The sequence below is a fragment of the Hypanus sabinus genome, chromosome 8, assembly GCF_030144855.1.
Source record: "Hypanus sabinus isolate sHypSab1 chromosome 8, sHypSab1.hap1, whole genome shotgun sequence".
NCBI classification, from domain to species: Eukaryota; Metazoa; Chordata; class Chondrichthyes; order Myliobatiformes; family Dasyatidae; genus Hypanus; species Hypanus sabinus.
The window spans coordinates 38348388-38374011 of NC_082713.1; the positions used below are offsets into that span (position 1 = coordinate 38348388).

Sequence of the window (25624 nt, forward strand, 5' to 3'; positions counted from 1 at the left end):
GCTGTGGTAACAAAAGGCATATGGAGCCAGAAATAAATTGCAGCAACATATATGCATTGGCTATTTCATGTACTTCACCGCTGTTTGCAAGTGATTAACACACAAAAGTGTCAGCCTTGTAAAAGGTATTCCTCTCACCATGCTAGAGGAAGTCAGCTGCATTACAGAAGATGACCAGAGAGATTCAACAGACAGTTTGGGGTGAGGCTGGAGATGGGACACAGGCTCGATCACAACTGACTGGTCTCATAGGAAATAAAAACAACCATCAATCTCCATTCAAAAATTTTAAATTGCTTTTTTAACAATGGTTTTGAGATGCATTTCAAACAGTACATTATATTAATGTTGCATGAAATGAAAGCCACTTTCCTTTCAAATTCAGAATATCAACAGGAAAAACTGTACATTGTAACAGCAGAGTATTCAAAACCCTTACTTCAATAAACACAAAATGAACAAAGACAATTGCATCCTCTGGGCCCGTTGTCATGCTAATAAATCAGAACTCGAAGGGAAAATAAACATTCAAGTCAGGTTTTTTTTGCTCTATGGTTGAGTTTTATTTCCTCTGTACACAGTAATGTGTAAATCTTTCATGAGACGCGATAATAAATGGAAAAGTAACTTGACCATAAATATTTGGAGTACAACAGCTGGATATCAAAGACTTGACAATTTACAAAAAAATGCATTTTCCACATTTTACAGAGGCCAGTTATGTACAGCACCACATATTTACAGATATCAAATACACTAATAAGCAAATTGCCCCATTGGACAGGCACAGCTACAATGACACCTTGATGTCTGGGTTAAAAAAAATCTTTCACATGCAATAAGCTGATGAGGTTGCCTGCAGTACTCAGTGCTGGCTGCAATGACAGCTGTAATGGTCTTATTGTGACTAACCCAAAACATCTTTAAGGCACCTCAGTACATTTATGACATATGCAAGAGAGACACCACAAAGATCATTGTTGCTTTTGGAATACATACATGCCGTGCATAACAGGAAGCATGCATCAGTATTCATTACATCCAAGTGTGCAAGTAAGACAAAATTTGTAAATGCTGGCAATTTTAGTGAAACAGTAAACATGGATATGCATAGGTCAGTCAGCATTTGCAAAGAACTAAGACAGGTTTAAGAAGCTTGTCAGAACTGAAGAAATAGTCTCAGACATCTCATCAGTTGTTGGCACACCAGTTGTACTTTCTATTATTTTCTGCTTAATATCATCACATTTAAAACAGAGTCCTCCCATTGGCTTGAAACATCTTCATGCATTTTACCTCAGTTTACATTCAGTAATCACAGCAACCCCCCACCCCCCAATTTAAATTGCTATATGTAGTGTAATGGAAAAAAAATTAAGCTAGTTTTCAACAGACATTTTGACCACAGCACAGATTTTAAAAACATTTAATGTAAACCAATGTAGATCAAGAAGAAAGCCATCTCAATAATGTAAAATATCTAATAGCATCATTGATCATTTTACAAGTCTAAAAGGCTAATCCAACGAATTTAGGTTTTATTAACCGGTTGCAAAAATTCTACAGAAAATAGAATTTGTCTCAACCAGATCTGCAAGTACTGTTACTTTGAGTTAAGTCAACATCAACTGGCAATATCAATGCCCGCAGCCTAAGACAAGGTGGAAAATGTCACTGGTACATTAAGGCAATTCTCTTGCAAGATTGGAGTTCAGGCACATTGCTGGGAGAAATTACTCAGTGCCTTATTCTGCATGCCATCATTTTACACCCGAAATAACATAGCATGCTCATGAAATAGTGAAACTTCTATTTGTACTGTTCCAATATCACTCATGTATGGAAAATATATAAAAACTAATTCTGCAAAAATTGGAGCATGTAATAAATAAGAATGTTATTTAATTGGATTACTGTTATATTTACAGTTCCTTAAGCAAGAATTAAATTACCCCTGATTAATAGCTTCAAAGGAATTAATGCTTTGCTTTTGAAATAAGGACATTTCATCATATTATATGAATTTAAAGACAAACGCCACAAAAAACTAAATTACAAGGATTTAGATTAATCATGTAATATTTGGAATGAACCACTGAAAAACTGATTAACCTTTCCATGTTATTAAGCTGTACAGTTTTGTTTCACCAACAAGAAATTTATAATTTGTAACAAGATTTGCTGCCAGACTATCACAAATATTGAATGCAAAGCTGTAGAGGTTAAACAAAATAAAATGGTAATGGCAGCAGATCTTTGTGATGTCCCAACTTTCTTACTTGTATTGCTATATAAAGCATGAATAAATCATATTGTTTAAAATACTCGTGTACTTGAGATGGCACAAATTACTGGAATACATGATGCTTGAAGACCTGCTTCACAAGATCCACATGTCAACACTGCACTTATTAAATAAATTCCAACTAATGACTAATCAAGTAATAAGTGATATTAACAGACTGTTAACAGCTACAGGATAGAACCCCTTACTGAAATATAAAATTAGTGCTGAAAACACCTGGTAGAACAGACAGCATCTGCAGAAAGAGAAACCATTTAATATTTCAATTCTGAGATCCTTCAAAAAGGGTCCTGGACCCAAAATGTTAAGTAAATGGCTGAGAGTTTCTTGCACTTTCTGGTTTTATCTTAGACTTCTAGCAGACCTTTTTTGAAAAACTATTTTCCCAGGGTATTTTACTGGCTTTGTTAGAGCACAGTAGATGGGAATTTCAAAATATTCCAATACAGAAGGGGCAAATGATGTTCATAACACCAATAGTGAATCCTCAAATCTCTCAAAAATTTATCCCCTTTATTCTGAAGAGATGCTACTGATGACGGCAGTAAATGTGGGCAAATGCACACCTACTATGTATTTTACTTGTGATGCTGCCTGGAATTCAAGCTATACTTAAAATATTGACCAACTATTTATTCTTCCCTTTGTCTCTCTTCTCTTTTGAAAGTGATTTATCTCCAAACATTGACATTTTGAAAGATGTCCACGGTCTTTTAATAAATGGCATAGAAGGATGCACAATACCACTGCCTGAGCATCTGGGAAATACGAAAATCAGAAAAATTGACAGTTTTTACATTGCTACTCACTGATGCTGAGTGTTCCTGGGCATCCTATGAATATGACAATTCATCTCCAAATAACCTATTTACAATGATTTGACAACACCCACTACATGGACTAACTGGCCACATGGATAACTGATCGAAGAACAGCAACATCCCAAAATTTGTATTGTCATCTTTGTATGAAACTTTAGGAAGGAAAGAACATTAGAAAGCACCAAGTCAAATGAATGCATAAAGCTTGCATCACAACATTGTGGCATTTTACTCAATGCCTTAGCTGGCTGGCAAAGATAAATAAGATGAAGTATAAGGAGAAGATGCATAGTGCCTGTTTTTTTGAAGAGATTGCCCAATACCAGCTACAATTCCACAGTCTCATTGTGTGTGTATTCAAGTAACAACTCAGAGATCATACAAGACACACAGGAAAAAATGTCTTGGGACTAATATGCATAAATTCACAGGTGAATTAGCAGGTGTTTTCTGATAACAGTCTGGAGCAGGAATCTAGGCAATGTTTCTCTTTACCCATTTTACTCATCAGGAAGAAAAATATTGACTTTACAGTTGTATTATGGTTATATGTGGAAAATACATTATAAAGTTGAGAGATGTATAAGTAAGAAATTTATAACCTTTGGCTTGGATGTAAAGCTTGAGAACACACAAATGAGATTTCAAGCTTGATGCTGCTGATTTGTTAAACTACTGGAACTACACTCTTGTACAATACAATTAAAGAAAATCATTCCAAATTAGGAACAATTTTTTATTTAAATTCTAACATTCATTACTTCTTTTGGATAAATTTAATCAACAAGTATTGCTGAGATTTACAGGAAGCACATAACTGCATAGCTATATTTCACAACAGACAGTAGCACTATAAATTACACAAAGCTCAATTCTACAAACTTCATGATGTTTTCAGTTTTAACAAATAATTACCTCAGTTATGGAAAAAAATATTTTTCAATTAGAATATCTTTGTTTCTGACATACCTCTGGTACTTCACAATATAATTAATCATGAGACAGGAGATGAGAGAATTAGATAAACACCTAGCAGAAATTACTGGACAACAAGCAACAGCGACAATACATGTCTATTCAAATTTCCCTTCATTTTTTTTTCTGAGACCTGTTAATTTGACAAATCAGATCGAGGACAATTTACCTGCATGACTCAAGATCACATCAGGAAGGACCACTGACTATACTATTCAAGCAAATCAAATTGGAGCTTTTAAAATCAGTGTTTATAAAAATCAGAACTCAGAAATATAGAAGTAGTAAGGTTCAAAGAGGAAGTAGAGTCCAAAACCTGATTACTGGGAAGAACCAGAGGATAATCCTCAACATTTTTTTTAATTGACTGGAAGGCTACTTGTCTTGGGATTCCAGAGCACCAAATAAATCCTTTACTTTTTGTGATGCCTGCAAAAACCTAAAATTAAATGCAACATAATTGAGAAATCTGCAAAAAGAAAATATAATGATGTACAAATATCAAAGTCAGAATGGTACGTAGAATGATTCTAATCACAACAGGAAGTTCAAAAAGATTAGGTAATTAGAAATTTATAATTGAGAATAATTACTAATAGTTCAGAAGGGATTTTGACTGCTCTAAAGTACAATAGTGGTCGTAAAACTCACACTTAAAAAAATTTCTTGTAAGAACACATGATTTGCCACACCTTACAAAACTAGGAGCCAAAAACAAGCAAGCCAAACAGCACTTTATTGGCTGTAAGGGATTCAATGGTCTGAAGAGCTTCCTTTACACATGTTTTTAAGATTCACATGCAAGTGCAATAATTCTTTGCTAAGTGTGTGTGTATATATATATATATATATATATATATATATATATAGCACAATTATTAAACTAACCTGGCAATTAGCAGTTTTATTTAAATTAGGTAGCCAAGTAAAAGCTGTCATGGAAAGAAAGCTGATAGCCCTAACTCGAAAACCCATAACGAAGTAGAAACTCATTAATACCCAGTTTATCAGATTCTGAAATCCAGATATCAACCTGTACAAATAAAAACTCAATTTATGGAAAAGTAGGCTGAAAAATACATTAAAAATTCCTGTAGTTAATTGCAAAATAAAAGTTTGAATTCCAACTTTTAAACAGTCAAGTTTGGTTAATTTTAGCCATCCCGATACTTCCGCATCATTACAGCAGCAGTTTACACCAAAGTAATGAAAATGCTCTTAATATATAAACCACGTAAATTGTTTAACAAAAATCATGCAATTCACATTCTAAAAATGCTACAGTTACTGGTTCACTAACACTTTTTATAAAAGATTATTCAAAGCCTTTGGTGAATATAAAACACCGTGAATTTACAAATTGGTAATATAACCAAAAAAAAACCCTCAGGCAACACAGCTTTCTCTAGCAGTTTTCTCTCCACATAATAAGTTAAAAGATTACACATCCATAAGTAGTGTTTCTATTCCACCCTTCAGGAAGTTCCACACTAAAGGGCACTTATTTGTTCCTTGAAACATAATATTATTGGCAGCTGTGTAATGGCCAGTAAGATCCAGACTGTGCTTCAGACTTCATCTTATTTGAATGGAAGGGAGATAGTACCCGAGCAATCTCTCCAGTGCCACATCCTTTACCAGCAAGTTCAGAATCAGAATACCTAGCCAAGGATGCAATTTTACAGAAATCTTCTTCCCTACTTTCCTTTAAGGAAACACATAGCCCTTTGCCAGTAGTGTTTTCTCTTGAAGAACTATAAATACCGGTCTGCAATGCAAAATCATCATTTTGTAATGGTAGATGAGAGGGTCTAACCAATTTTCGTGAATTATGAGGCATCTTATTGTTAATTACGGGTCCCAGATTGCAGTTACAAGTCGGCTGATTTTGAGTTGCCTGTTTAGCTACATTAGATTTACAGTGTAAACACAAATCCCCAGTCCGATTAGTGTGCTGCTTACCCAAGTCTGTTTCAGAAGGACATAAAGAATTAAATGATGCATTTCTCTTATCTGCAGACACAGGTTCTTCCCTGTATTTGGCGAACTGCTGTCCAGACCAATGCAAACTATGTGCAATCTCTGGGGTTTCCAAAGAAACAATTTGACTACTTCGTTTGCCAAACCAGTGACAAGCAGATCCTTTCCTGCCATCCCATTCATAGGGAGGAACATCAGGAGACTGTGGGGTGCTCTTTGATGCCGCTGTGACCTTTGACAGATACAAATCAGTAAGTTCAGATTCTAAGCTGTCAGTATCAAGAGACTTGCTCCTTCTGCTAACTGATAATGGAGCTGGCAGTGAAGGATTTAGTTTATAAAGACTGCTATGCCGTGGAAGACTGGCAGCCCCCCAGCAAGTGCCAAGGGAAGTAGTCTGGGTACAACTTGGAAACATTCTGTCGTCACAATGGTGATATTTCTCCAAGAAACTGTTATCAAAGGCCTCATAAGATGCAGAGATTTCCTCGTCCAAGACCATTTCACTCTGCTGGTCACATTCCTCCTCATTCTCAACATCGACAACATCAAAAGTTACCATAGCTGGCAAAGCATGTATATCCTGTGTGAGTTGAGATCCTGAATCAGAATTCCCAAGGCCTTCAGAAAGATTGGGATAAAGTTTTCTGTTAGCTGTGAATTCAACTAAAGCCTGTGAGTAGTTGATGGCTTGTTCAAATTTCTCTTCAGTTTTTCTCATTTCTCTACAATCAGAAGAGTTTCCACTTAATTCATTGACTACTCCATTGGCTCCTGTGCTGGTCTGAACCAATTTCTTCAAACTGTGATTCTCACTGTTTTTCATTTGTTGGCCCCATTTACCACTGTTTTCATTTTTGCATTCTTGTGTACAACTTGCTCTAGACATATTATTGTGAAGTTTTGTCAAGCTGTAGTTTTCACACACACTCCGCTTACACATCAAGTATTTATTATCAGTTTCATCCGGACATAATCTTTGGATTTTTGTCCAGTTCTGCCCATCAGCTGCCTCTGACAAGTACTCAGCTTTCACTTTTCCATTTTTGTTCAGACTATTTGAAATAAAAGGTTCTGCGCACACAGCAGCTTGATTTTTGGCAATAACACCAAGAGCATCGGCGCCAATTTTACTAAATTCAGTTTCAAGTAGATTACCAGAGAATGCTTCCTTTCCTCTAACAGAGAAGTCTTTTATAAAAGTCATTTTCCCATTTGACTCCCAACAAGTCAACTGTTGCTGTAGGTGAGCTATTCTGATCTCACCTTCCTGAACAAAATTAAATTTTTCTTGTTCTGAAGGAATCATAATGTTCTGCTTAGTTGGAATACAAGTAATATTTGTATCCACTGGCAACGAAAAGCTTAAAATGGATGTAAGTGAGGCACCTAGTGAAGGTGGCTTGGTTTCGAAAGATTGCTCATCACTTGGTGGAGAATTTATAAGACTATCATTCTGCTCAAAGAGTTCATACAAGGCATCTCCACTATAGCTATCCCTTGGAAGTCTTCCATTTTTACTTTCACTAATGCTGTCTGCACCTTCCTCCTCATGTCCAGGGGTGGTAGAGTCATAATAACCTTCATCACTATTTGGTGCTGATTCCTGATGGTCACTCTGTGGTGTCACCAGCTCACTACTATTGATTGCACTATCAGTGATACCTCGCAGAGCACAAGGATCCGACAGGTTAATATGCAAAGTAGAATGCTCCACATCACTCGGTGATCGCAAACACTCACCACCATCTTCTGCTATATTTTGGCTGCTATCAAACACTGTCGCTGTCCCTGTTGCTTTCTCCCATAGGGCTTTAAGATATTCATCTTCAACCTCATCCGGAGTTGCCATTTCTTCCCCACCACCCTGATAGGTAACCAAACACGAGCTCCGTTTCCCAGCTGTTCTACCCCTCTCACCCGATACTGTGCTTTCAGCAATGCTATCATCGTCATGGTCAGCAATAATGTCCCCACAGCCTGTTAGAGAGTCAAAGCTCTTCAGTGAAGTCACATCACCAAAAATCAAGCTGACTTGATCAAAAGAATGCACAGATGGTGGGTCATGATCTATGCAATTAGGTTTCACAATATCAGGCATGCTACCAAAACCAGAGTTTAGATTAGAAATAGCACTACCAGGCTTCCTATTTAATGCCTTAGTTTCGCCCACACTGACCTTCCTTACCTCCGCAGCAGATGTCTCAAACTCATTCCTCTTATTCCTCGTGCTATTTTCAATTTTTAAAGCACCTGACTCAGAGAAAGAACTTGTACTATTTGCAGTTCCAATTTTATCTGCTGGATTGCTTGCTTCTGTATAGTTCATTTTACATGAAGGCTTCAGGTTTAGCTCCACCATTCCCTTTTTAAATTCAACTCCGATGACTTGTTCTCCTGCGGCCGGTTGTTCTGTATGTGCAAAATCATCAGCAGCATAGTTACTGTCCTGTGGGTCTCCTTTCGCAGAATCAACAGCTTTGTTCTTTTTGTGACGTCTGATGCTATTAAAGAGACCCCTCAGGCCCTTCTTCGACCTCCTCTCATTTGAGGGCTTATCTGTGTTTCGTTTGTGAGCAAAACATTCAGAGTTCTCCAATTCTACAGATTCACTTTTATGGAAATCAGAGTTGATGTTGTTATCTAGTGCCAAGTGCTCACTTTTAGAGCCACGCAAGCTTCTTGATGCTGCAGAGCTCCAACCAGATGAATCATTGTATCCACCCCACACAGTATCAAGTCCTTCTTTTTGATTAATGTCCAAAGCCACTTCACTTATGCCATTGAGAGTTTTGCTTTTTGTGATTCCCTTTTTGGAGAATCCCTTTACTTGTCCTTTGTTCTTAATAGTGAAAAAGCTAGGTAGTGCACAAATGCTCTTCTTTCCTCCAAACAATTTAAAAGCAGTTTTCTTAAGCTTCCCAGAAGACTGTTCCGTATCAGAGGCATCAGTACAGTCGTATGGTGCAAGCACAGCTGCTCCCAGGATCTGGCTCCCTCTGGCAAGTTCCCCACGGCCAGGAGACAAAGCCTTTGTTCCGGCTGTCTCTTCACTGCTGCCAGTTTCCATGACAACTGTGTCTATACACAGGTGCAATCAGCTGTAAATTAGATCAGTTGCACAACGACCCACAACAACTCCACAAAGTCTGTATACCTGCTCAACCACCATCATCCTACAAGGAAAACAAAGAAAAAATTAGATTCTAAACAAAGGCAGCAAAACTTTGTTTTTAAATGTCATTTCTGTTTTATAACATTCCTGACACCTTCAGAGTGTGGTCATATTATAAAAAGAAGAAATATCATCAGCTTGGGATATTCACTTCTTTGGGATAGAGAAGTATAATTTAATAGAAGATCTCCAGTCAATGAAAAGCACAATGGAAAGACAATGACAATTAAACATGGAGACAAAACAAAAACATACTTCCATAAACTAATTTATTTTCCCTACTCGGTCAAGCTTTTCCCCCTGTGGTAGGACTGTATATTCCATCTTTCACCCAAAAAATTTAATTATGCATTGACATTAAATATTAAAGAGCTATTCAATTGCACACTTTGTTATAGTGAAGTTTGATCTCAATGTTCACGCCGCTTTACATTTTAACTGATTCACCAAATTATGAACAATCTACACAACCCACCCACCCTCACTAAATTCCCAGTCTCTCAACTTTGCTATTGTCTGAAACCTTACAATTCGAATTTGACCTGGTCTCGGATATATGAATTTTCAATAAGTAACAAAAGCCAGCAATGTTATAAGTAACGCTGCATTTACAAAGATGAGCCATGTGAAAAAGATGTTCACACAAGGAAATCTGCAGATGCTGGAATTTCAAGCAACACATACAAAATGCTGGTGGAACGCAAGAAGCCAGGCAGCATCTATAGGAAGTACAGGCGACATTTCGGTCTGAAACACCAGCTGTACTTCTTCCTATAGATGCAGCCTGGCCTGCTGCGTTCCACCAGCATTTTGTGTGTGAAAAGGATGTTCAGCACCTTTAACTCACAACATTTGGGCCATAAATGGCTGCAAATTGACAAGTGCTCACAAATGTTGTGAAGACACAACAGAAAAACAGGACAGAGTACACAACATACAACATTTACAAAGGAAAACACGAGGAAATCTGCAGATGCTGGAAATACAAGCAACACACACAAAATGCTGGTGGAATGCAGCAGGACAGGCAGCATCTATAGGGAGAAGCGCTGTCGACGTTTCAGGCCGAGACCCTTCGTCAGGACTAACTGAAAGGAAAGATAGTAAGAGATTTGAAAGTAGGAGGGGGAGGGGAAAATGCAAAATGATAGAAGACCGGAGGGGGTGGGGTGAAGCTAAGAGCCAGAAAGGTGATTGGCAAAAGGGATACAGAGCTAGGCCAGAAAGGTGACAAAGCCTCATAACCAATATGCCTCAACTCAAAAGTGCACGTCTCTGTCACTTGTTTTCTTTTCCTGGAGTTCCAAGGTGGAGTAAAACATGAGAATTTTAAAATCACAATCTTAACAGGGTGCTTAGGACATGAATTGCCAGGCCTAAATAACTGTGGCAACATTAATCCACACCAATCCACATCAATCCAGCAATTTCATGTAATGCGATGAATTTCAATCTGGAGACACACAGTAAGATGCAATTTGACTGTGTGGCTCACAGCAAAATGGAACAAAAATCATCCAATGTCTTGTTTTTAACTAAACTTACTCTTTCCCTTTGTTTCAGGTTGTAATTTTACAATCTAATAACAGCTTGCGTTAGTTTTCAGCAGTTTCAGGAGCATTACAAACTGCACCAATCGTATTCCCTCACAACAAAAAAGCAGGCCATTTTCACTTCTCCCATTACCCAAGTACCAACATCTCCCACCTTTCATCAATTCAAAAAGCAGCAGAGTGTAACATTTGAGAAACTGGTCTGTGAGACGGATGAAAATGTTATTCTTCTCCAAATGGGAAAGCAGTAGAAATAATACAACACTCAATTGCTTCCACAGAGACAAAAGGTGTGTGTCTGTATTAATTAACTACAGGTTGAGTACCACTCATCCGAAAAGTTATGTCACAAATGGAAAATTCCACGAGGTGCTGGCAAGGTTCCTAGGCAATGCACGGGTCTCTGCACACCACAGACAGTTCTGAAAAGTGACCCAACATATGTAAAGAAAAAAAACAGAAAAACATTGCATTAATCAAAAATGAAGTTCTCAACTGTATTTTGAAAGAGTGGACTCATTAGCATTGGAGTGAACATATGCTGCTGAGTGGTATGCTGATCATGAAACAAGCAAAGATGATGAACTGAAAATTGAAAGCTGGTTGTAGAAAGTTAAGAAAAAGCATGGAGTTTTTTTAAGATTTGTGGTGATAAAGCAGTAGAGAAATTCATTGATAAGTTTGCCATTATCATCGCTGATGAAAATCTCAGACACTGAAAAGCTATATCAATACACGTGTGATGAACAACTTTAAGACAAAGACTGAATTTGTGCTACCAGTAAGCAGAGTTGGAAATGATGGTGATCCTAAGCTATCTCATTATATATTCCAAAATTTAAAATAAAAATCGGAAACATTTCCAACCTCAAGCATTTCAGGTAAGGGGTACCCAACCTGTACTATAATACCTAGTGCATGCCAACCGGCTAACAGAAAATTTCAATACAAAAGGCATAGAAATTGATGATGGAAATGCAGTAAAACAAAATCTCAGTAGACAAGGTAGTGAGGAAGGTGCATGGCATGCTTGCCATCATTGGATGTGGCATAGAGTACAAAAGTTGGGATGTCATGTTAAGTTGAAAAGGGCACTGTAAGAACATAGCTGGAGTATTGTGAGCAACTCTATAGATTGTTTCCAGCACTGGAGGGTTTGAGTTATGAGGACAGACAGAATGGACTACTGTTTTCCCTGCATCAAATGAGGCAAAGGAGTGACCTTACAAAATCAAAGTCGAGTAGATTTTATTATCATATGCACAAGTACATTTATGCTCATAGTATTGGGACTTCAGGCTTCTGTACTTCCTGTCCAGTGCTAACTGCAAGAAGACAGCATGGCCAGAATGGTGGGGATCTTTAATAATGAGCGGTGCCTTGTTGAGGCAGTGCCAAAAGTGGGGAGGCATGTGCCTGTAATGTACAGGGCAGAGTCTGATACTCTGCAGCTTCTTACATTCCCAAGTTCAGATTACTGGACTAGACCATGATACAGTCAGTCATGATACATTCAAGTAAACATCTGCAGAGGTTTGTTAAAAGTGTTCAGCAACTTGCTGAAACTTTTTAACTTCCAAAGAAAACAAAGACGATGACACACTTTCCCTATAAATACAAATGTGTGCTGGACCCCGGACAGGTCACCCAATCTGTTAACAGTCAAGAATTTAAAGCTGCTGATTCTCTCTACCCCCAATGCCTCAACGCAGAGTGGCAGATGTTTACCTTCCTGAAGTCAATCAGTACTTTAATTTTGCTGACATTGAGCAAGAGGTTGTTATTGTGGCACCACTCAACCAGGTGTCCTATCTCACTCTGGTAAGCCGACTTATTGCCACCCATGATGTGTCAAACAGCAGCAGCGTCGTTGGCAAATATACAGACTGCGTTGGATATGTGCATAGCTGCACAATCACATCTGCAGAGCAGAGCTAAGCAAGCAGCACTGAAGTGAACCTGTGTTGATAATCAGCAAGGAGGAGATGATGGTTCCAATTCTTACTACTTGAGGTCTGCCAATCAGGAAGCTGACTGTCAAGATGCAGAGGGAGATACAGAGGTCCGCATCTTCAAACTTTACACGTTTTGATAGATCATGGGGTAGATCTTCAAAGCCTTTTTCCTACCCTAGGGAATCTACAACTAGAAGGAACAGTTATAAGGGGACAGCAGATAGGCAAGTACAATTACAATGTTTAAAAGACATTTTGAAAACTACTTGATCAGGTTTAGACTAATATGGACCAAATACAGGAAAATGAGACTCCTCCAAGCATTGTGGTTTGTATAAATGAGTGGGACAAAGGGCATTTTTCTGTGCTCTATGATAGTATAAACACTCTATTTATACTACATACACCATACTACATGTTGCCATAAACTCATAATTACCAATAGATGTACATTTCCTTGGAAGTGCCTGGTACATGCTACCTGGGGTGGTAGGAGAGGCAGAAACTCTGGAAATGGTCCGGCCGAAGGGTTTCAACCCGAAACGTTGACTGCACCCTTTTCCTAAATGCTGCCTGGCCTGCTGGGTTCCTCCAACATGATGCGTGTGTTGCTCAGAAACTTTCAAGAGATGTTTAAATAGGCACGTTAATGAGAGGAAAATTGAAGATGCACATTGTGTAGGCTGAGAGTTGTTCATTGGGTTGTTCATTTGATTACTAATTTAATTGATTCAGCACAACACTGTGGTCCAAAGGGTCTGTTCCTGTGATGTACAGTTCTATATTCTATGTTTTAAAAAATTACTTGTAACAGATGAGTCCTAAAGGATCTCAGCCTAAACGTGGACTGTTTATTTCTCTCCAGAGATGCTATCTGACCTGCTGAGTTCTTCCAGCATTGTGTGGGTGTTGCTTAATAGTTCTCAATTCTATGGTAGCAAGTATAATCATGCAACAATTCAGGATTTTTGAGTAGAAGCAGCCCAGAAATATTAAAAAATTGTACCATGGGATAAATAATCTGACTGACCATGAAGTTGATGTGTTTTTAAAGTTTTGCTGATTTCACTTCCCCCCACACCCAAGATACAGATCCACTGCTAAAACAGCTATTCGTTAAATGCAAAAGTATAAATAATATGCAGGGAGGCTGGGTAGAGGTTAACAACATCACACATGGGGTTACCTTAAGTGATATGTTCCCTTTGCCAGCCTAATTATAGGAAAAATATCAACTGTCACAAAACACAGGATGCTGTCAAAGTACTTCTACACTGGTAAAATGTCAAAGACAACATACAACTGGTCATGACAACAACATGACAATGAACAAATTATTGATGTTGATTGTGTGATAAATATTGGCTAGGCTACCATAATCCTCTCATTCAACCAAAATCGTTCCATTCAATCTTTTACAATCACCTCCATGAACAGACAGGCCACAGATTAAAGCAGAACGCGATCAGGATTGCAGAAAACTAATCTCAACATTTCACGAGGAAGATTGAAATAGGAGAATTAAATACAAGCAGAAATACTACCATTTAAAAAGGGCTCAAGGTTGTGCCTTTAGAAAAGAATATCAAAGTAGCCAAGTTATGATAGAAAATAGCAGAGGAGTGGGGAGCTTTGAGAGTGGAAGGATTTAGCTGGAATATTGATTTGAAGAAGAAGGGCTTTAGTCCCAGAGGATTGTGTCCAGCTGCAGGTCCCAATTGCTGCCACGGTGAGAGCACAGAATGAACCAAGATCATGAGCCATATCAAGAAATGGGTTTATCGAATAAATCATCAGGGGTCCTTTTATTGTAAATAAACAATATTAAAGGTGGTCATAAAACACAAAGGACTAGCATTAAGCTGATGAGGCAATGAAATGATCACACTAATATCAACTGTCAAGTTCATTAGCAATTTATCACGGTGATGTAACAAATCCTCTGTTTCATAATGTAAAGTTTCTTGCAATTCGGTGGCTCCTTTTTCCAAATGACATAAATTAATCAAACTGAATTTGAGATAATCAAAGCAGTGGGATTATTGATTCTTAGTAATATGCTAAAAGCAACAGATGCCAGTGCAAACTGAAATAACCTTTAAACAACAGAGCTAAAGATCCACAATTTTAAATAAATTTGATGGGTATTACAAACCCTATTTCCAGAAAAGTTGGGATATTTTCCAAAATGCAATAAAAACAAAAATTTGTGATATGTTAATTCATGTGAACCTTTACCTAACTGACAAAAGTACAAAGAAAAGATTTTCAATAGTTTTACTGACCAACTTTATTGTATTTGTAAATATACACAAATTTAGAATTTGATGGCTGCAACACACTCAACAGAAGTTGGGACAGAGGCATGTTTACCATGGTGTTACATCACCTTTCCTTTTAATAACACTTTTTAATCGTTTTGGAACTGAGGATACTAATTGTAGTAGATTTGCAATTGGAAATTTTGTCCATTCTTGCTTGATATAAGACTTCAGCTGCTCAACAGTCCGTGGTCTCCACTGTCTGATTCTCCTCTTCATGATGTGCCGTACATTTTCAATACGAGATAGATCTGGACTGGCAGCAGGCCAGTTAAGCACACGCACTTCTGTGTCTACAAAGTCACGCTGTTGTAGCCCATGCAGAATGTGGTCTGGCATTGTCCTGCTGAAATAAGCATGGACGTCCCAGGAAGAGTCGTCGTCTTGATGGCAACATATGTCTCTCTAGGATCCTAATATACGCCTCAGAGTCAATGGTACCTACACATACATGCAACTCACCCATGCCGTGGGCACTTATGTACCCCCATACCATCACAGATGCTGGCTTTTGCACATTTTGCTGATAACAACCAGGATGGTCGTTTTCATCTTTGGCACGGAGAACTCAACGCCCATTTTTTCCGAAAACTAGCTGAAATATGGACTCATCTGACCACAATACACGGTTCCACAGTCTTTCAGTCCATCTGAGATGAGCTCGGGCCCAGAGAACTCGCCGGCGTTTCTGCATAGAGTTGATGTATGGCTTCCTCTTTGCGTAATACAGTTTCAAGTTGCATTTCTGGATGCAGCGACAGACTGTTAAGTGATAATGGTTTTCCAAAGTACTCCTGAGACCAGGTGGCTATAATTGTCACAGTAGCATGACGGTTTCTTAGGTAGTGCTGCCTGAGGGCTTGAAGATCACGCGCACTCAACAGTGGTTTCCAATCTTGCCCTTTACACACTGAGATGTCTCTGAATCTTTTCACAATATTATGTACTGTAGATGCTGAAAGACCTAAATTCTCTGCAATCTTGCGTTGGGAAATATTCCTTTTGAACTAACAATTCTCTCATGAATTTTGGCACAAAGGGGTGAGCCATGACCCATCCTTGCTTGCAAAGACTGAGCCTTTGATGGACACTACATTTATACCCAGTCATGATACCTCACCTGCTACCAATTAGCCTCCTTAATGTGGGGAGTCTTCCAAACTGGTGTTACTTGAATATTCTGTGCACTTTTCATTATTTTAACTCTGTCCCAACTTTTGTGAGTGTGTTGCAGCCATCAAATTCTAAATTTGTGTATATTTACAAAATATAATTAAGTTGGTCAGTAAAACTATTGAAAATCTTTTCTTTGTACTTTTGTCAGTTAAATAAAGGTTCACGTGAATTAACATATCAGATTTTTGTTTTTATTGCATTTTGGAAAATATCCCAACTTTTCTGGAAATGGGGTTTCTATATACAAGTAAACACTGCAAAAGGGAGGCTGGAAATAATTACAATGATAAATATTACAAATCTAAAAAAGTGTATACCCCAACATGTATAAGCCTAAAGACAACACCATCATGAGCATATTCACATAACTGCTATCAATAAATTTACAAAGAAACACTCTGTCCTCCAACAGAAACCAGGATCTAAACTTATTTTGAAAATGTTTGCATCACTAGGTAAAATATGGCTATTTTAATATCAACAGAAACTAAATGAAAAATTTGGAATCACAACAAATTATTTATTAAAAGGCTAAAACAAAAAAAAGATGGTGGAAATACAAAATAAAACAGAAAATTATGAAAATATTCAGATGAGGTAACAAACATGAAAAAGTAAAACATTTCAGGACAATTCATCTCATCTGAGAAAGATTTCAGCCTTTCTTTTTGAAAGGCAAACTTCCCAAATTGAGTTATACAGCAACAATCCTAAAGATCAGCAAGAAGCAATCAAAGTGAAATCTACAGTTATTGGTTAAGGAGTATGTGATTTTTGGGGAAACTGAGAGTGGGGATTTGGTATCAAATTTTTTAAATGTGCTAAGTGCCAAAGTACAAAGATGGTCCACCTTCTACACCCTGCACCAACAAAGCAAGGCCTGAACACTGCATTACTCAGTCATTTCAGGTCAACACCCTCCAGATTCCACCCCCACCAACTGAAACCATCAGATGCAATCAAGGAGTGTTCCTTCTTTCCAAAGGCCACCAGTTAGATCTGTGCACAAGGGACCCTGCAAGGAACACTGTAAAAATGTCACGTGGAAAAGTAAACTGTAAAAGGAAATCTTACAAAAGACAGTTAAAATGCACAAGCAGAGTCTGCAAGTACGTTTTCAATGGCTAACTTGACAGCATCATCAAGTCACTTGAGGTACACCCATTCTTCTCAAAAAGAGCATTTTAAAATTCCACCACATTTTGTTTGCCTAGAAATCTGATAGCTGACCAATCAGTATTGTTTTTTTAAACCTCAAGCATTTTGTTTATTATTGACTTGACTCTGGGTTCTCATACCCTCATATTCATAAAATTCTGTGTTTTAAAATACTTACTCAAGTGTCAGCTGAGGTATCAACTGGCGAATGAACTTCCAGCTTAAAGTTCAACAACAGCTTCTATCAAAGGAAAGCTAATTTGACAGGATGTGTCTGATATTGCAATTGCTGCAAGTGTTTCTACTTTAGGCTGGACTTCCCACTTGGGATGTTTCAATCTCCAACAAAACTGGCTCCATATCCAAGCAGGTGTCTTGCATCAAAAGCTACTGACTCTCCAGAAGTGGTAGAAGGGAGAATAGAGAACTTGGGCACAAATATAATATTAGTAAAGCCTGATGACTTCTGGTCATAACAACAGTATGTATTAGACCTGCTACTTATATTTTAGAAACCTTTAACATTAGGCTAACAACACTAGTGTACTCTGGTTAATTGATCCATCACATAATCTGTGCAGCCTTTGATTTGGGATAACTCTTAAAGAACAAAATCTGAGAAAAAAAGCTTTACTTTGGGACAGGAGACTGCTGCCGAACAGTTTATAATGAGTCATGTGAACTTGTGTGACTGTTAGGAAACTATACAGTGCTTAGAGTGAACAAATTTTAAATAGTGTCAGTTGCATGTATTTGTGTTCAAAAAAGTGATTTTTGTCACTGACAGTTGACAAGAAATGAGCAGTAAGACAACTTAGAAATGTTTTGCTCATTGTGGTTTCAAGCATTCAGGATTGGAGATGCTAGAAACAACCAGGAGTGAAAATGAAATGATTTCACTACTACAAGTTAGGAACTACTAAGAATTTGAAGGCATCAACAATTATTTTGAATGTTACAATGGAAGTGAAGACTTGAAGGATGCAATCATCAAAAGCATTGTATGAAGGTAATCCATTATCTGCAGCTATGTGCCTACATTAATTTTGTTCATTTACAGTCAACCAAAAGAACACGGCAGTGTATTGGTTGCCTGCTATATCCAACGATAAGTTAAAGCTGTGCTGGAGAGTTTTTAAAAAGTAGAAAAGCTGCTGCACTGGGACAGTTGCATTCTCTCAGCCTCAGAAATCCAGGTCAAGTGGTACAAGTAGTTATTTTCGTTGCAGTGGATAACCATTATTTCATCTGTACCTCATCATGCTCATCGCTCTCCACAAAAGACTTTGCAGAATTGCCTTCTTGGCCATTGGATCCCACTGCTGATTGTCTGCCATGTGCTGGGACATACACGTCCCCATTTCACCACGGCATGGGGCCTACCAGCTTCCCTCACCTGGTTTAGCCCATCTGTAGAAGCAGTGTACTGGGTTGTGGCCACTGTCACATGCAAACATCGACTTGGAGTCACAGGTGAAAGCTGAGCATCCAGTGGAAACTGAAGTTGAGTGAGCTGCCCCAAAGTGGACACGACAAGCCCCTTTACCAGAGGATGCTACCTCTCCCTGGACACCCCATACACGACAGTGTACACCGAATGAATTCCATGATTGATAACCATTAGGAACTAATACACAGTTTTATAATACTGTAGTGGCATTGGTAGTGTTCTAATTTGTTCTGTATTTCACTTAAAGACATAATTTTTTTACTCAGTTAAATGATAGTTTGTATTTTTTACATCTTTTTAACCACTTCCATTAAACTTTGACTAATTGAGACAGCCACTTAATTAGACAAAAATGTACTGGTCACGAAGCATCCCAATTAACCGGAATCCACCATATTGCAAGTATTTTCCAGAGCAATACACAAACAGCTGGAGGACCTCAGCAGGTCAGCCAGCATCCACGGGAGGAAATGGGCATATAAAATGTCTTCAATGATGGGTCTGGACCCAAAGCATCTACTGTACATTTCCCTTTATCGATGCTGCCTGAGCCGCTGAGTTTTTTTCTAGCTTTTTGTACATTGTTCCAGATTTCCAGCCACTGCAGTTTCTTGTCCAAATATATTTTCAGCGATTTTTGATTGATTTTTTGAGTATTACTTTTTAAAAAAACAATTACATTGCAAAATAAAGTATTTCCTGGTGGCTTTTGTCACTCCCCCATCCTCTTTCAGCTTTCCTGCAGTGCTAGAAGAACTGCACATTCCAAAACAAAATCACTATCACTAAAATAAAAGCCATCACTGCCTACAGATAGGACTACAGTACCATTAAATCCTCAATCCAAGATTCCATAGCGAAACCTCACTTGTCAGAACAAAGGTGTTCTGTTGCCTGTGAAGAGCTGCAGGTATCTAAAATAGGATAGTATCATTATCAAATCAAGGAATACACTAACCTACTAAAACCCAAGAGGATGCAGGATCTATCTGGTTTAAAAAAAATTACAGGATAATCTTGGGGAACTACAGAAAATCTAAATTTTGTTAACCATCCATTATAATGGGCAAGAAAACGATGGATTAACTGCTGCCTTGTCAACAATTGAAACAAATAACACATTTCAACAAAAAAAAAGACAGGTAACAACCTTCATCTTCATGATTTCTTTATATCCAGGTATTTGATCACTTCACCAAAACTTGAGTTTCATGGCAATAGCTTGTTAATTGCCCCTATAAACCAAAAAAGTTCAAGAAATTGTTGGTCAGTGATACATACAATATAGTACAGTAGTTAATAAAATGTAGTTCATAACAATGCCAGAACTGCAGTGTCAGCAACACTGTCAGTCACATCCACAGACAGCTTGATATGGCAACCTCTGCCCAAGACTACAAAAAATTGCAGTTACAAAGACAGCCTAGTCCAGGGGTCAGCAACCTTTACCACTGAAAGAGCCACTTGGACCCGTTTCCCACAGAAAAGAAAACACTGGGAGCCGCAAAACCCGTTTGACATTTAAAATGAAATAACACTGCATACAACGTTTTTTTTGCCTTTATGCTATGTATAAACAAACTATAATGTGTTGCATTTATGAAATTGATGAACTCCTGCAGAGAAAACGAAATTACATTTCTGCATGCAACAAAAACATTTTGAACTCCGAAAAAAAGACGTTGGGTTGAAAGTTACTTTTAAGTAAAATACTCAATGTCTATTTGAGTCCTTCTTGTATTTATGAAAAACGCCGAACTTAAATTTTCCGCCAGCAGCAAACCAAAAATATCATCAGCCAGCTGTCAGCCTGAAAAATAAAAGGACTATTTCACTGAACAATGAAAAAATATGAATATACATAAAATAATAGGCAATTAAAATATTTATCATACTTGGTTAATGGGATTTCTGCTCCTGGACCTCAGCGCACAGCGTCTGCACATCAGGGCTGTATGACGTCACCTTCATCTTTACACAGGATCGCAAGCTGTCATCTGTGAAGCATGCGCGATGTTTGTTTTTAATAAAGTTCATGTTGGAGAACACCTGCTCACATACATATGTGGATCCAAAGATCGACAGGACTCCAAGCGCATACTTTTTCATGTTTACATAAATGTCGGGCACAGCATTCCATGTTTCAAACACAAGTTGGTCCGGATTTGGAAGGTTTTCAATATCACTCCATTTGTGATTCTGAGCAAGAACGGCCTTCTGACGGGCAACATCTTCAAGGTCTGCTGTCAAGCGTCTAAACTTGGACACCCATATGTCTTTGTCGGCTATGTCGGCCAGTTCCATCTCAAGATCAGGTTGACTCACACCTGCCAATGCAGTCGTATTCAGTAGGGAAGGATCGATGCTTAAGGGAGTGACCGGGAAGGATAATGTGTTTTTTTCCTCTCTGAACTCACAGAAGCGTTTCCCAAACGATGTTTGCATTGCGATGATTGCAGAATGTAAATACTCCGAAATTATCATGTCGTGACCTTGTTTGAACTCTCTCAAATTGGGGAAGTGAGACAAAGTGCCTTTCTGTAAATCTCTGGCAAGCACTGTCAACTTGCGCTCGAATGCCAAGACATCCTCCAACATGTGCAGGGCTGTGCGTCCTTTCCCCTGAAGAGCTGTGTTCAGCGTGTTCAGGTGCGCTGTCATGTCTACCATGAAGTGTAGCTTTTCCAGCCACTCTGGCTGTTCCAGCTCAGGAAAGTTGAGCCCTTTGCTGCCCAGGAAAGTTTTCACTTCTTCCAGACACGCGACAAAGCGTTTCAGCACCTCCCCTTTGGACAGCCACCGGACTTTGTTGTGCAGCAGGAGATCAGAATATGCGCTTTCCATCTCGTCCAGTAACAAACGGAATTGACGGTGATTTAAACTTTTTGCCATTATTTTATTGACAATCTGAATGACAACATCCATTACTTCTGTGCATTCCGGAGGAAATGTTTGAGCGCACAGTGCCTCTTGGTGCAAGATGCAGTGAAAAGTCAGCAGCTTTCTGTCCAGCGACTTCTGCAGTAAAGCCACAAATCCCTTGTGCGTTCCCGTCATATTCGGAGCCCCATCAGTAGCTACTGACACCAGATGGGTGGTCTTTATTCCTTTGGCTCTTAAACAATTCAAGACAGCCTCACAGATGTCCTCCCCCCGTGTTTGGTCTTTTAGAGGTTATCAACTCAATCAGTTCTTCCTGTGGCCCGGCAGAGTTTACATACCGGCAGAACAACGCTATTTGTTCAATATCGCCTTTGTCTTTAGACTCGTCACAGGCAATCGAGTAGGCCACAGCTGAATTGATGTCTTTAATTTGCTGTCTTGTGATGTCTTCTGCCATTTTTATGGTTCTGTCTTTGACAGTCTTTGCAGAGAGGGGCATATCCCTGATTTTCTGCACAATTTCACTCTTGTTTTTAAAGTCCGTGAATAGATGTTCTGAAATCTTAATGAAAGATTCTTTTATATATTCACCATCTGTAAACTGCTTCCCGTGCCTGACTATTTCCTGAGCGGCAATATAACTGGCGTATGTCGTTGATTTTCCTGACTTCATCCATTTCTGGAAATGATTTTTGCTCAGATCAACCTTCCGCATCAGTTCCGAAACGGCTTTTTTTCTCTCATCTCCATCCGGATATTTTTGAGCAAAGGCTGCGTGTTTACTCTGGAAATGCCTTGCGACATTTGACTTTTTGTTGTTTGCTAGTTTCTCATTGCATATTAAGCATACCGGTAAACCAGTCTCGTCAACAGTGAAAGCAAATGAATCTGTCCACGTATCATTAAACGTTCTGTTTTCTTCAGTCACTTTTCTTTTTTTAGAATTCTCCATAGTTGGCTTACCTTGGATCGAAAAATTAAAGAAATCGCGCACTGGCGGGTGTCAGGTATTGGCAGTGGTGACGTATATTAATAGCGATAAAAACACGTTGCAGCGGTGTGTTCAGGCAGTCAGTAAACTGCAGTCGAATAACTTTATTCGAACTAAACAGCCTTGCTTCTAAGCCTCCCTCAACCCAGCCCCCATGGACGCAGATGCTGCAAAAGACACGTACTCACAAACCCCCGTAGGCAATCTCCCTTAGCCGGAATGCTGGCTAATTGAGAGCCGTTTCGGATGTGTCAGAAAATGTGTCGCCACACTTACATTGTACAAGATCACCATAATCTTCAAATTTAGAATTACATTTCAAAAGCTAACAAACTAACATAAAATACATTTTAATTAAATACTGACCAATTATTTCCCAAAGCCACAGGGAGCCGCAGCACAGAGGTGAAAGAGCCACAAATGGCTCGGGAGCCGCAGGTTGCCGACCCCCGGCCTAGTCTATGACAAAAACCAGTGTTCCCTCCACTGATTCTGTCAACAGTTCCCACTGCCTCTGGAAAGCAGCAAACATAATAAAAGAACCCTCCCACCCCAGTCATTCTCTCTTCTCCACTACCCCCCCCCCCCCTTATCTTCAGGCAGAAGATACAAAAGCTATCAGGCTCAAGGACAGCTTCTATCCCATTGTTATAAGACTGTGAATGAACCTCATGTACGATAAAGATGAACTTTTGATCTCTCAATCTACCCTGTCACTTTCTATTGTCTCTGTGCTACACTTTCTCTGTAACTGTAAAACTATACTGCAATCTGTTACTGTTTTCCTTTTGTACGACCTTTATGTATGGAAAGATTTATGTGAATGAATTGCAAACAAATCTTTCCTTTCTATCTTGGTGCATGTGATAATAATAAACCAATCTTTGCTAGCTAGAATTATGTGAATGTATTGAAACCTATCAATTTAATGTAAAATCACTAAACAACAGAACTTAAATATATAGTGTGAGAAAGATTAATTACTACATTTAAATTAATGTCTCTATAAACAGGAAGGCAGGGCTAGCAATACCCCTTGTTTAAACAAGGTTAAATAAGTTTAGGGGACTAAAATCTTAATGATCTTTGTGTGAGGTGCATCCAAGGTCTCTGGACAAAGTGTGTTCACCTTCACAAATTACCAGATCTGATCGGACAAGTGTCTTGGGGATATAAACATAACTATTAGCAATCCTACTCATCTCTCCATACCCCCACTTCACTCCCCTATTCCACACCATTCCTAAAAAACATAATAGCCTTAGCATTTAAATTGTGTATACTTTCTGGGTTTAGGATTTCTATAGTACAAATAATGTGCTGACGTACCATATTACCTATGCTAAAACTACTCTGCAACAATTGCTGATCAAAGCATTTCAGTATTTTTTAATAAATGCAAAACAATTTACCAATGAATAACTGTGTTGACATCCTTGATTCAAGTTTTGGCTATCTGATCAAACTATTAAAAGCACATCTCCTCACAAGTTATAATCATAAAAATGAAAAGTATTTTGAATTCATACTAGCTTTCACACAAAGCTATGGCACTCCGTCCTCCCAGCCAGTGATAATAATGTTGTTCATCAAGTTTCATTTATTATATACCGGCAAAGTCAAGTTTATTGTCATATGGACAAGTACATGAATGCGGGGTACAATTTTTTTTAAAGTGTACCTCCAGCAGCTTCTTGGCATATAGCAGCACGCACAAGCACAAATTAAAACACTTATTAATTTATGCTCAAATTTCAATTCTACTAATCTCTAACATCTAGCGAATACTAACACAATACCACGATATTCAACAGTTTACGCACATAATTCCTCACAATGAACAGATAAACATTCAGATGAATATTCTGAGGGGAATGTTTTTCTAACAATTCTGCTGGAGCTGGGCACCCGCACGCAGCAACGCCATTGGCAACCAGATGATCATCAACTTAACCTCAGATTCCAGACACTCTAAAGAATGCTTGGCTCCTCACCAAGACACAGCAAAGAAACCACTGGGTTTCTTTGGCACACTGGCACTAAAGCAAGAAACATCTCCCTCTCAGTTAAAACTCCTCCCTCCAGACTCCGGGTACAATAGAAATTTCATACAATTGCCCTGACTACATTGAATTGAGTGAAATCTTGAAGGGGGTAAATGCGGGAACGAATCCGCCTGTTGATGATACTGATGGAAACTTTCAGGAGTCGCTGTGGTGGGTGGTGCTGAGAGAAGCAGCTTGCGGCTCTCTCGCAGCCTCACCTGCGGAGGGGCTCCCTGCTCGGCATCGCATTCCCAGGCGCTGCCCCGGCTCCGGGCCTGCTCCAGCCCAGCCCGGGTGAGAAGCCCCACATTCCAATTAACGCAGAGCCCCCAAGTGCCCTCACTCTGACCCTGCCGGCCATCTGTCACTCACCTCCTGCGCCGAGATACCACCCAACTTCAGCGCGCCGACCCCACAACCACTTCAAGCCACTCGGCCTCAGTCGGGCCTTCTCTTTGACGACGCCCAATCCATAACGGACAGTCCGTCGCGTCCAATCAGCAGCGCGCTCGGCCTGTCAATCTGGGTGCTGTAGGCGGGCTTTCCCGTCTGCCGCAATTCCATGCAGAGAATGGCAAAACGGCGACCTGCGAGACGATCAATAGAGTGGGGTGATGCAAACGGAGAGGGTCAAATAGGGTTAGTGCAGGGAAGGACAACAGATAAAATTCAATGAAGAAGAGCTTTGGTCAGTGTGGACAAGAAAACGATCAACAGCGGGAAACTATAAACTGTATCAATGCAGGCGAGCAGGAGAGAGGTGGCAAAGTGGGGTCAGTGCCGACACGGAAAACAGTGCGAAGCCAAACAACATCATAAGTAACAGGGAGTTACCA

At 39.1% G+C, this 25624-nt stretch overlaps 1 protein-coding gene across 2 annotated transcripts; it reads right to left on the minus strand.

Moving 5' to 3' along the window:
* Positions 1 to 454: 454 nt before the first annotated feature.
* Positions 455 to 25287, minus strand: amer1 (APC membrane recruitment protein 1). Of its 2 annotated transcripts, XM_059976967.1 has the most exons (3): positions 25161 to 25287; positions 20020 to 20104; positions 455 to 9257 (listed from the first exon to the last, which is right to left on the minus strand). In XM_059976967.1, exon 3 carries the CDS (start codon positions 9149 to 9151, stop codon positions 5627 to 5629), a length of 3525 nt encoding a protein of 1174 aa, XP_059832950.1. In that variant the 5' UTR covers positions 9152 to 9257; positions 20020 to 20104; positions 25161 to 25287; the 3' UTR covers positions 455 to 5626. The 2 variants fall into 2 exon arrangements, with proteins under 2 accessions (XP_059832950.1, XP_059832951.1); XM_059976968.1 differs by lacking the exon at positions 20020 to 20104 and having other exon boundaries at positions 25161 to 25256.
* Positions 25288 to 25624: the final 337 nt, after the last annotated feature.